At 41.3% G+C, this 12,062-nt stretch overlaps 1 protein-coding gene across 4 annotated transcripts; it reads left to right on the top strand.

The window, feature by feature from the left end:
• The first annotated feature begins 3,641 nt into the window (after positions 1 to 3,641).
• Positions 3,642 to 11,804, top strand: LOC148031455 (uncharacterized). Of its 4 annotated transcripts, none has more exons than XM_087684988.1 (7): positions 3,642 to 4,116; positions 8,910 to 9,005; positions 9,095 to 9,218; positions 9,311 to 9,882; positions 9,989 to 10,106; positions 10,396 to 10,713; positions 10,821 to 11,804. In XM_087684988.1, exons 1-7 carry the CDS (start codon positions 3,866 to 3,868, stop codon positions 11,631 to 11,633), a joined length of 2,292 nt encoding a protein of 763 aa, XP_087541114.1. In that variant the 5' UTR covers positions 3,642 to 3,865; the 3' UTR covers positions 11,634 to 11,804. The 4 variants fall into 4 exon arrangements, with proteins under 4 accessions (XP_087541114.1, XP_087541116.1, XP_087541117.1 ...); XM_087684990.1 differs by having other exon boundaries at positions 3,643 to 4,116; positions 10,396 to 10,680; XM_087684991.1 differs by having other exon boundaries at positions 3,890 to 4,116; positions 8,867 to 9,005.
• The last annotated feature ends 258 nt before the right edge of the window (positions 11,805 to 12,062 follow it).

Raw genomic sequence — 12,062 nt, 5'->3', positions numbered from 1 at the left:
GAAGAAGAAGAAGAAGAAGAAGAAGAAGAAGAAGAAGAAGAAGAAGATGATGATGATGATGATGATGATGACGACGACGATGATGATGAGGAAGAACAAGAAGATGATGAAGAGGATAGAAGAGGAAGCTAAATAAGAGAGTGACATAATGGATCATATAAGCACAATATGGATAGCAAGGTGAATAACCAAATGAGTCTTTTGAGATTATAGATAGTTATGCAAACATACAAGTACTAATGACTTTGGACAATCTCTTGATGAGCCTATGGATAGACATTTTGATTTGGATGCACATGATGCATATGATTTGGATGCATTTGATCATTAGTATTATGATCATGGGGATGCAAAAGATGTGGATTGTTAACCTCAACACAAGAAAAAGCAGAAAAAAACAGAAAAAGTAGATAGGTGCAAGCCAGGAGCCAAAAGAGGCAGCCCAGAAGGAAATGAGACACAACGGAAGAAGCAAGAAGGTAAATGACCTCAAAAGCTCAGACAAAGGCAAAAGTGCATTTTTAAATGCGAGGTGTCCCCAAAACTTATTGTAAAAGAGCGCCAGGCTCCCTCTTGTGAAAATTGTAAAAGTAGATGGCAATAGGAAGGAAGCTAGGAAGATAGGAGGACAATGGGAAAAAGGGCCTAGGCCCCCATAGTTGGCCAAGTAAAAAAGGGATAAGGGGATGGCCGCCCAAAAGGGATTTAGGGTTTTGTATATAAGTCAAAAAGTGACTGAGGAGCTCATTCTTTAGTGTGTGGTAAAGTGGACTTATCTTCTTCTCTTATTCTCTTATTCTCTTCTCTTCTTGCTTGCTTGTGTGTGTTTGAGAGAGGGAGTGTGAGAGTGTGAGGCTGAGGGATTTGGAGGTGACGCTCTCCATCATCTTCTCTCTTCTTCTCTTCTCTTCTCTTCTCTTCTCTTGCGTGCGGTTATGGAAGATGGAGTTTGGAGGTGGAGGCTTGAGGATGCTTGAGCTCACATCTCGAATCGTGGAGCTACTAGTGTGCTTGAGGGAGGAGGCAACTCATTTGGGCATCAAGGTAAGCTCACTACACCCTGATAGGATCGAAGGTGCGTCGACTAGGTGAGAGATAGCCATAGGTGCTCGCTTGAAACGCTTGAACAATAAGCAGTTCATGGGTCTTGGAGGTTGAGCGTGAGCTGGCCTCTACATGGATGCATATATAGATGATGATGACATTATGCTTCCATTTGATCTAGGAGATTATGGGGATCATTCCTTATACCTGTTTGGTCCAGGTGGCTATTGAGTATATGATTGGTGACAGTTATCCTATCCTATCCTAGACGACCATTATGTTGGTATACCTTTCGATTTGGATGAGGACAATCATTGTTGGATGTGTGATGACTTTTATGATGGGATTTCTTTCGATCCAAGTGGATCTTTTGGATGATTCATGATGTCACAGAATAGAATATTGTTGCAATAAGTTTTTGCATTAAAATAATTGTTTTAGCTCCATCAAAATTGGAGTTATATAGTTTGAATGGGTGCTATGGAGCGTCTCTTACATTTAGACACCTCATTTGCCTTGTTTGGAGAAGTATATCCAAAGTTACGGACTTTTTACTCTTATAGCCTTGTTCTAAACAACACTTGGATTTTTAAAGTTTTTCCATATTTGGGAAGCTTCTTTCTCGTGGGAGATACTTCATCATCTTATGCTTTCATTCATTAGACTTCTTTGTGCTTTAGTTCTTTATGGGATTCCTTTGATTCTATCGTTTCTATCATTCAAGATTTGAGGACAAAGCTATTTCAAGAGGGGATGGTCTATAATGAAGGATAAAAGAGGATGGAAGAGTCCGTTATTAATTTAGAATGAAGATAATTATTAGAGAAGGGAGTGTAAATTGAGAGAATTATTTTAGGGGGTATAAAAAGAGGCCTTAGTGCCAATGTAAATACTTTTAACTCATTTTTCAAGGATCCAACAAGAACCCTTAGTTTAGCATTAGCTATTATATCTTTGTACCTTCCTCGTACCTTGCAATAACCATGGATTGATGGAGCTCATGTCTAATGGAAGATCATCAATTTCTTTTTCCATTTCATGTTTTATAAGATTAAATGTTAGTTTAATTCAGTTAGAGTAGGCTTTCTTTTCATTGATGGTTGGCATCTATGAGGCATCAACACTAGAAATTGATTGCTAGCTCACTAATAATGGGAGGCAAGATTGTAATGTAGTTCTCCTTTCAAATATGAGTAAGACAATTTGCATAATGCACAAGATAGCCCAACCAAAGGACACAAGACCGTAGTCTGATAAAGAATTATACCCAAGTGTAATGGCAATTCGAGGTTTGGTCTATTGCATGCATAGCATGATAGAGAGGGAGAATAAAATTTATTTTGCATGCATGCCAATTTGCTGCCTAAGGGTAGGAAGAAGGGTTTTGCATTTCCATGTAAGCCTAATATTTGTGAAGAACAATGAATTTCAGACATGATCAATTGTAAAAAAGATTAATACCCTAAATTTTGAAAATCATTTAGAGCATCATCAAGAAGACATGAATCTATGGTTTATAACCGTTTTGATTTAGTTAGAAATTTAAGAGAAAAGCACTTCTCCATTGTATGGAAACTAGAAGTAGACCAAATTGAGACAGTATAAGCAATCAGGTATTGCAATAGTTGCCGATGAATAAGTGAACAAGAAATGGAGAAGGAAGGTGGGGATTATGGAGAAGAAAATTTGTTTTGTCAATTTGCTACTTGACAGGAGGGAGAGGGATTTTGCATTTCCATGCATGCCTAGGATTTCTGAAGAACATTGAACAGTTGTTGCCAATGAACAAGTGAACAAGAAATGGAGAAAGAAGGTGGGGATTAAGAATGAAATTAGTTTTGCATGCATGTTAATTTGTTGCTTAACGGGACGGAGGATTTGTGAAGAGTAATGAATTTCAAACATGATCTATTGCAAAGAAGATCAAAACCCTAAATTTGAAATCATTCTGAGCATCAGTAAGAAGACATGAAAGTATGGGTTGCAACAATTTTGATTTAGGCAAAAATTTGAGAGAAAAGCCCTTTTCAATCGCATGTAGACCACAAGTAGATCAAATTAAGATAATACAAGCAATCACGTATTGTGATTGTTGCCAATGAATAAGTGAACATGAAATGGAGAAGAAAGGTGAATATTCAAGTACCTGATGCTCACAACTAGAACAAAGGATTGACCTCCAATGGATAACTTATAGAGGTTTAAAAACATTGTTGCCATGGATATGCAAATGGGCTTGTACATGTGCTCCAACATTCGTGTCATGGATAAGTTTGGTGATAGATGCAATGTCGTGTCGAGCTTCCTATCTGCCAACAACGACTGTAGTTTCACCTGGCAGGAACCTTGTCAAAAGGTCATTTGGTTTACCTACAAGGGGGAGAAATTAGAAGCGGACAGGGAGAGCCGGATTAACTTGGTTAAATGTGCTTAAACAGGTCCTTTTTTGTAGGGGTTAGTGGGGGGGGCCAAGGATTTCAGGCACCCCACAACCACTCCGTGCAATCATGTGGTGGCATGCAGTGCAACACGGCCCTTAGGAGGCAATTCACTTTTCCTTTAGCTACTTAGCAGCTTCAAGATACACAACATGCCCCTACCCATTTTCCTGTAGCTTCAAGATACACAACATGCCCCTACCCTTAAGGGCTTCGTCCGCCGTCTCTTGTGAACCGAGCCTAAAGTTTCAGCTAGGCTAGCGCATTCTGTTAATTTCCGCCATTCTGCAGTTTTCTTGCTTGTGCCTGCGCTGCTCTGCTCCTTTCTTGGAGTTGTTAGGCCCCCTCGAGGTTTCGACTGTCTGCGCGCGCGCGGCGAGACGATGGAGGTCGGGGCGGGGGACGACGACGTGCGGATGTTCCGGTTGAGCGTAGATGTGCGGAGCTTCAAGGCTGGTCTGCGCCTTCCCATGAAGGCCATCAATGCCTACGTGAAAGTGGTGCTGCCTCCTGAGATCGTCGAGATCGCTATGGGGGTCCCTAATTCTGGAAATGCAGCAAAGCTCACAGCACCTCTCCGCACACACCCCCCTCTCATGGTCCAGAAGGGCTCCGAAATTACATTGTCCAATGGGTAAGCACCTTTGCCTTCCTCAGTCTGCATCATAACAGGGGTTTTCTAGTGTTATTGTGGATCCATGCTGCACTTTGTTTTCGATGTCATCAATCAGCATTATGCCAAAGACAGCCTCAAGTTACAACTCGTATTAATTCAAACTTGTGAACTGGGAAAGTTTGCCTGTATTAGAGTCTCGAATTTCTCTTTACTTTACCTCTAGTCTGCAGGATTGTTTAAGCTCCAAATAGATCAACTAAAGGCATTTTTTCTGGTTTATCTGGAAAAAGTAGCATTTTTCTGGCATGCGGTTAGTAGATACTGAGGTACTGTATTTAGGCTTGTCAACTAAGTTTCCACGGTTCAGATATCAAGGTTTGGAGTGGCAAACGATGTACTTACTCAAAAGGGGCCCATAGATGGGATAATGGTTTTGTTTTGTCTCTTGTGGATCTGAATCACTCCATTCATGCTTGTGAGTGAAGGTAAAATCTGCTTTCATTGCATTGGATTGCCTGATTGATAGGCATTTGCCTCCCAACTTGGAGATAAGTGCAGACCCCATTAGTCCTCAAGATATGCCAACCACTAAGAATGCTTAAGCACCAGCAGCTATCCTCATCGTATGTGCCACAATTCATATGTGTGACTTATGATCCACTTCGTCATGATTCACTCAGCACCTTCAAGTGCTTGCTATCAAGACCCAGTTATCAAATTGAGCTCTAGGGTGGTGGATATCTCAGTTCATGGTGTTGTTCAACTGATTATGATGCCATGCCAACAAGTGCCTTCATTTTCGAGGTCTTCTTCACATTGTTATCTGATATTCTTTGTTTCATTCTTCATCAAATCAGTCCATTCTCAGCACTCTTGACTTTTGTCCACATTCCTATTGGAGGACATCTCACTTTGTGGAGTTATTCCCAAATGCTACGGTTCTTCTAGCGTCTGTCCACTCAGCCACGACCATAGTTGCCGAGGGACTTTGAAATGGGAGGTATGAAACGGTTTTCATAGGTTTCATATGAGTTTCCTAAAATATCAGAAATGAGTTTCATTTGAGATAGCATAAAACCATCATGAGACTTTATACTTATAGAGTATGACTTATATAATGTAATTTATCATAATTCACGATCCTATACAATGCAAACAAGATTCAACATAGTCATGGCCCTTTATCCATGACAATATTAGTTTTAATTATAGAAGAAGCCATATATACATGCATTGTAGACAACAACTCAAGTAAAATTCTTACAAGCAATGTCAATGTCCATGTCAGTGTGTCAAACCAATCCGTGACAAATGTTGACTACAAAGTTCAAACACACTTTTTTTAAGGGCAGAGTTTTTTTGGAAATTTAACTTGTTTCATAGGTTTTTGAAATGCCAGAGGAGCATATGCTGTAGGCGACTTCAGATTCTGCTGTGTTTTGCAGTAGCTGGCTACCACTGTGCTGCTCATGGTCAATGACACTACTCCCTAGGCTCTGTTTTACTGTGCTGGCTTCTGCCTGCTACTGCTGCGTATTGGTATTCAGCAAGCCACCTTGTTGGAATTTGGGACCTGGAGTACTTTTTGTATTGCTGGTCATCATCACCAACTTTGCATTTTCCTCTCTTGAAGCGCTGTCTAGCAGTTGCCTGCTGGTTGCAACCATCTTTTGAGAGAGATCTTTATTGACACTTTTGTGTTTTCTCCTCTATTTGGGTGCCCAACAATTGTCTTGAGAGAGATTTTAGTATATCGTTCTTCACTTACAGTCCCCCGAGGATTGTGTTTCATTGACATCCCATTACCCGGAGGACCACACTTTGTTCCCTCCACTAAGCATCTTCTTCCACAGGTGCTAGTTCCTTATCTAGGACAATGCAATCATCTTTGAGCTTCGCTCACCTTAGTATTGGTCTTTGAGATATGGCTTTCCTAAGACTCACTCTAGCTCAACTCCATTGTACATGTAGCATGATTCAATGTCCATCTTTCATCTTTGTTCTTTCGTGTTTTTGAGTTTTCTTGGCCACGATGTTTGCCATACACTTTGTGTTCCTGCACGTACACACCCCTTCGTTTCTCAATATGGTATCAGAGCAAGGTGCTCCAAGGACTAAACTTTAAAGATCCACATTCTTTGTTGAGGCGAATAAAGGTTGCAAGATCAACAAACGCTCTCAGATTCTAGACTCTTATTTATTTTTGTTGCACCATTGGGGGATACCATTATCTTCTTCTTCCTCCCACCCTCCCATTATAGGTTTGACACATTGGTTTTATGTCTTCTCCAAAGGCGGAAGCATAGAGTATTGGGTTCTATTGTGGAAAGAATGGTCACTCCAATGAAGATTATTGTCATCAACCTTTGCTCTCGATCCCATCAAAGTATATGCATCTACCTCCCGGTACTGCTTGTGCCACCTTGCCATTCTAGGTAATACTGATTATTATGGATTGGTTGTCAGAGTTTTATGCCCAAGGCAATAGGATACATACAACATGCACTAAGCCCTTGTGAGCAAAAGGAGGCTTAAGACCTCCCGTAGTTACCTTCTTCGGCAACATTAGCTATTCTTTCTCCATCATTAAATACCTCGGAGGTTGTGATTCAATCACTCATGAGTTTTTAGATTCTCTATCTCTATCAGAGGGGATTTAGAGGGACATCCTATTCCTTTGACGTCAAGGGGGATCTATGTCCTCAAGTTTTAGAGGGGGACATTACTCATTTTGTGGTCCTTTGTGCACCTTGGTGAAAAACCTTTTCATACTTCATCTACCCAGTAGGATCTACAAGTTCTACCTAGATCAAAGCCTTGGATGTTTTAGCCATGACTTGGTCGCAATGCCTTTGCATCTTGTCCAATTTAGAGATGGGATAGTGTTCTCATTTGTGAGGCCCAGGATTGAATACGCCTTCACATTCTTGCTAGCATGGAGACACAAAGCTAGTGGATCTAGGTGCCACCTAAGACAACTCGGGAGCCACCCTAGATAGTTCAGTGAATATCAATAGGGCATGGGCATTATTGACTAGATACACAGTGCACACAATCTCATTTATCCTTCATTATTCCCCCATTCATTCACAACATCACACTTTCAGCCTCAGCTCTCTACCATTACTGTCCACAACCCTATCCTAGTAGATATCTTGATTCATGCTGCTGTCCAGCTGATTGTGGCACCATACCAGCAAGCACATTTTTTCTGGAGGTCTTCTTTACATCACCATAAGATGTTGTCTAGTTCATTCTTTATTAGATCAGTTCATTCTCAGCACTCTCCACTGCTGTTCACACCTAGACTGGAGGACATCTCCTTTATGATTTAACGGAGATCTTCCCAAGTGCTGCCCTTCTTCTGGGTGGGAGATACTTGGACGAAGTTGTGACTCCATCCTTGTACAAGATTGCAGTCTCTAAACTGGGTCATTTGTGATTGCAGCAACATGAATGCATGCACTAGTGGGGGTTAGCTTGTGAGAGTAGGATACATTGGGAGGTTACCCCTAGATTCCACTCGGCAAAAGAAGGTTTCATATTGGGTGGCCCCATTAGGGAAATGAGGGTAAAGAGCTCTATGGATGAAGAAGGTGATAGTAGGTGCTGCAGGATAGATACATGGGCTGATTGGTATTTGTGTCAAAGCTGGTTGAGTAGTTGGTAGGTGCTTGGTAATTAATAGTGAGGCAATTTGGGGTTGGGTGGGGATTACTTGTAATGTAGCGGCCTAAAGTAGGGCGTGATGCACAATGCATAGGTGGAAGTTCTATCAATAGAGTACCATGATTAAGGGTAGCAAATGGAACATGAGTTGAGTATGTGCCATACAGAGGTAGGGCTCCAGAGGTGAAATCAGGTATAGGGTAAGGTAAAGATGTGATAGGAAATGGTTAAGGGCACAATATGAGAATTAGGTGAGGATGGAGTGGTGGGATTCTAGATTGAGATGCTCCAAAAACATTCTCGAAGTAGAAAGCAAACTTTGACATATGAATGAATATGATCTTTTGCATCTAGATCCTCTTTAAGTTTAATACTAATATGGGTTTAAGTCTTCATGGTGATGTAAAGCCAGTACTTGCACATCAAAAGGAGCAATAGAGAAAGGATGTTACTGTACAAACTGAAACACATATGAAGACATTGGACTGGCATTATAGATCAAACTGATTGTGTTTGTTGATATCACCCATGGAGCCTCGATGTATGAACAGATTGTCAAGAAGTTCTCTATTTTGGCATATATTCTCCATTTTCTCCACTCTTTGCCTATTGAAAGACACCCCTCTTTGGCCATCCTATCATTCTTGGCTGTCTTATGGCTTCCTGTTGTAAGGAGATCTTGGGGGTTCACTTGCAACTCTTTTATATCATCATTCATTATTAAGTTGTCCATCCTGTTCCCCTTCTTGAGCCCACCAGTTGGTTAACAAGCAACAGCTGCCAGTAACCTGTTGGCTTGTACGCACTCTATTTTATTTATTAGGCATTAAGCATCTTGGAGCTTGCAGTCAGTTGGTTAATGCTTTCGCTTGTAAGTCGGATGCTTTCATTTATTAAGCTCATATTAGAAGATGAAAATTTTCAAACTGCATGTCATGTTGTTTAGCTATTGTGGTCCTTTGAAATATTCGGTCCATATCTTAACTATATGGTTATAACAAAGGTGCTAGTAGAAAAGAAGCACGAGTAGATATTATAGAAGTGTTGTTGGACAGGCAAGAAGGATTATGATATTTGGTTGTGGATCTCTGCTGTACAGATTGGCCTATGCTGATATCTGGCTGGTGCACTACTGCTTTCAGCTATGTATCATTGGAGCTGCCTGCTTCTGTAAGTGGGCTTGCAGCAGCACTCGCGCAAGATCCTCGTCTTCAGGCACAAATTTTTCATCGTGACAAGTAAGCAGCTGATCTGTAAAGATTTCTGGGTTTCAGATCAGATGATCCTGGTGAAGTTAGTAATTTACGATTACAGAAATGTTTTGCAGGTATGCAGCAGATAGCCTCATTGGTTCTGCATCTATTCCCATGGCCCCATTGATGAAGGAACCTTGGCTGGATGGTTATGCTCCTGTCTATGCGCCACCTGATAAAGCAGATGTCGAGGGACAAGTATGACACATACAACATATGAAATCTTGTTGCTCAGCTGCAAATTTTTCAGTAAGTCACTTATCTCACACTGATGCATGGCTTAAATGCAGGTAAATGTTGGATCTTTGCGTGTGGTGCTTTCAGCTGAAGAATTGGGTCATGTCTCCACATCAGCTCACAAGCCTGAGAAGGAGGCCCTTTTAACACCTCCCAGTCTTGAAGATCCTTTTCTTCTCTTAAAGAAGAGCTTTCAAGAAAATTTGGGGTCAAAGGTTGTTGGTGTGCAGACAGAATCCCTAGAGGATTCTGATGAAAAAGCCAGGAAAAGGCCTTCAAAACAAAAATCTGATATGGTTGACACTGTGCTGGATAGTAGAGTTAAAAAAGTGAAATCCTTGAAAGGTAACCAAGGAAGTATTATACAAAATCAACTGACGAGTATCTGCCGCGATAGGATTCCTCCGGCTATGCAGCAGGATGAGAAGTTAAGAAGGCAAGAAATGGAGTGGGAGTTTGAGAGGTGGCGCCGCATTGAAGAGGCCAAGTGGCAGGCCAACCTTAAGCAAAAGGAAATGAAAAGGTTGGCTGAACTTGAAGCTGACTGGAAGCAGAAAGAGAGAGAACTCATACTCGACATTGATAAAACACGGACAGAGCTGAACAATTTGGAGGCTAAGTTCCGGTGAGTGTCTTTTGGCAAGAGTACATGGGGCTATTTAATAACAATGAGAGTCACAGGCGATGTGCAGACATTCATGGTCTCAAAAAGGCGTTCCTGGTGAATGCAGAACCAAAATTTTTGCATTGGAAAAGAGAGAGAGAGCACTTGTTCTTGCTGAGGAGGAGTCCACTTTGCGGCGGGAAGCTTGGACTCGAGAATGTACTCAACGTGCAGCTGATGCAGAGGTGCAAGCCACTAAACCACCAATATTTGCATTTCTGCTGTTAAGAGTTCAATGCATCCAACCACAACTTCCCATCCACATTGATTAGCATGCATGCATTTAGCTATGTAAAAGCGTGCAAGTTTGAGTACTAAGGTTCACTAATATTGGTCTTTTCAAACAATTTAGTGAGCATTTGATTTGTCTATGCAAGGTTCAACTGGAAAGACTTGAATGTCGCTAGTCAAGTTTTTAATGCCTCAATAATCTGTTGTGTCTATTTTCAAGTCTGAAAGGAAGTGTTTGTACAGGTTGCTGTTAAAAGACTGCAGTCTGAATGTGAGCATCGTGTAGAGCTTGAGCGGGCAAAGTATACTGCTCTGAAAGAGCAATATAGCATGTTAGAGAAAAGACTAGCTATGGCAAACAATGCTTTGTCGGACTTGGAAAAACAATTTTGCACCTACAAGATTGAGCATTGGAAAACTTCAGAAGCAGAGCTAATTGGCCAAGTGATGCTTTTGAAACAGCAGTATTCTGATCTTCAGAGAAAATGTGAACATGCCGTACGAACCAAGAATGACTATAAAACTCAGGTCCATTTTTGGGAAATTTCTACTAAAGGTTCTGTAAGTAGGATCGGAGCTAATTTTCTTGCATTTCGCCTATGATGGTTTAATGACTCTCTTATGGAAAGGGTTTATCACTCTTAATTGTAAGTTTCGATAACATGCAGGTCCAGAGGATGGCTAGAGAACTTGCTAAACTCCACCGACAACACACACAAGATGAGGCAAATCGCCAAGCACAGAATCGTGGCCACCTTGCTTTGCAATCACTGGTTGAAGCTCAAGCACGGAAGAATGAAGAGGAGAGATCAGAATTGCGCCAACTGAAAGAGCAGCTGGAGCACCTGCAGATTCATGAGCAAGTGGCAGCTATGGCTGCTAAAACTGCTGGGACTCTACCCACTACCATACCCCTTTCTCAAAATGTCTCTGAACCACATGCCAGTGCCAGAAATCCTTCATTAACCTTACCTCCTCCTGTGCATAGAACCGCAGATGTGTCTGGGGAGGCAAGGAAGGTCAACTATGGTGCTGAAAATCGAGAAGAGAAAGATGAAGGTGTTCAGGTGGATTTAAGCATGGACAATTTCTTAATGGAGGACAGTAAAAGGCATGGTGTGTCATTATTTGGGCAGGATACTGAAGGATTGGATGACTGGTTGGCAGAAGATCTGAACATTTTGCTGCCCAACTTGGAGCAGGATGAAGATCTGACATTGTCACAACTGAGAAAAAAAATTGTGCCTGATGATGTTGTGCATGCACGGCCTAGCCATGATGATGACACCAAAGCCTTTGATCTTTCTCCATATCATTTGCAGTTTTCTGAGTTCCAAGATGCAGAAATCAGACGGCTTACAAAGCAGAGAGTAGACTTGCTCAAAACTGGTGTTTATACAGAAGAGGATAGAATAATCAAAGGCATTGACCAAGAAATTAAAAGATTACAAAGTGTAGATACCAAAAGGTTCAAGTTTTAGTCTTTTATGCCAGCTTGTATTTGTAATCTCACATGGATGGTTCCTCCAACAAGGCGCATTTTTGTGCATTCTTTTGAATATTACATGCGGCTAGGAGACTTTTCATGTTAAGTCCGATACTTTAAAAGATCACCATAAGAAAATGTACTCTGACATCTGATTATTTACACACGTTTAGCATGTCTGATGCAAGTTGTAGTATTGCTTGCAGCATACTCATTTTACTGCTCAACTATGCAAGTGCATGCTTTTTTTGGGGAACCCTACAACCCACCATTAAGTACAAAACTAAGATCTCAAAATCTTGCTCACACCAGAGGCCAAAGTACAACTAACTGCTTGGCTGTAAGCGCCCGTCCTAATTTAATATGAAATAAGATGAAAATCACATGTTGGCAAGACAGAAAGCATCGTGCCTACAATCACCCG

The sequence above is a fragment of the Lygodium microphyllum genome, chromosome 9 (assembly GCF_053477565.2).
Source record: "Lygodium microphyllum isolate KBCC chromosome 9, Lygodium_microphyllum_v1.1.10, whole genome shotgun sequence".
NCBI classification, from domain to species: Eukaryota; Viridiplantae; Streptophyta; class Polypodiopsida; order Schizaeales; family Lygodiaceae; genus Lygodium; species Lygodium microphyllum.
The sequence above is the reverse complement of the archived record's forward strand: the minus strand, read 5'-3'. Positions and strand labels throughout refer to the sequence as shown.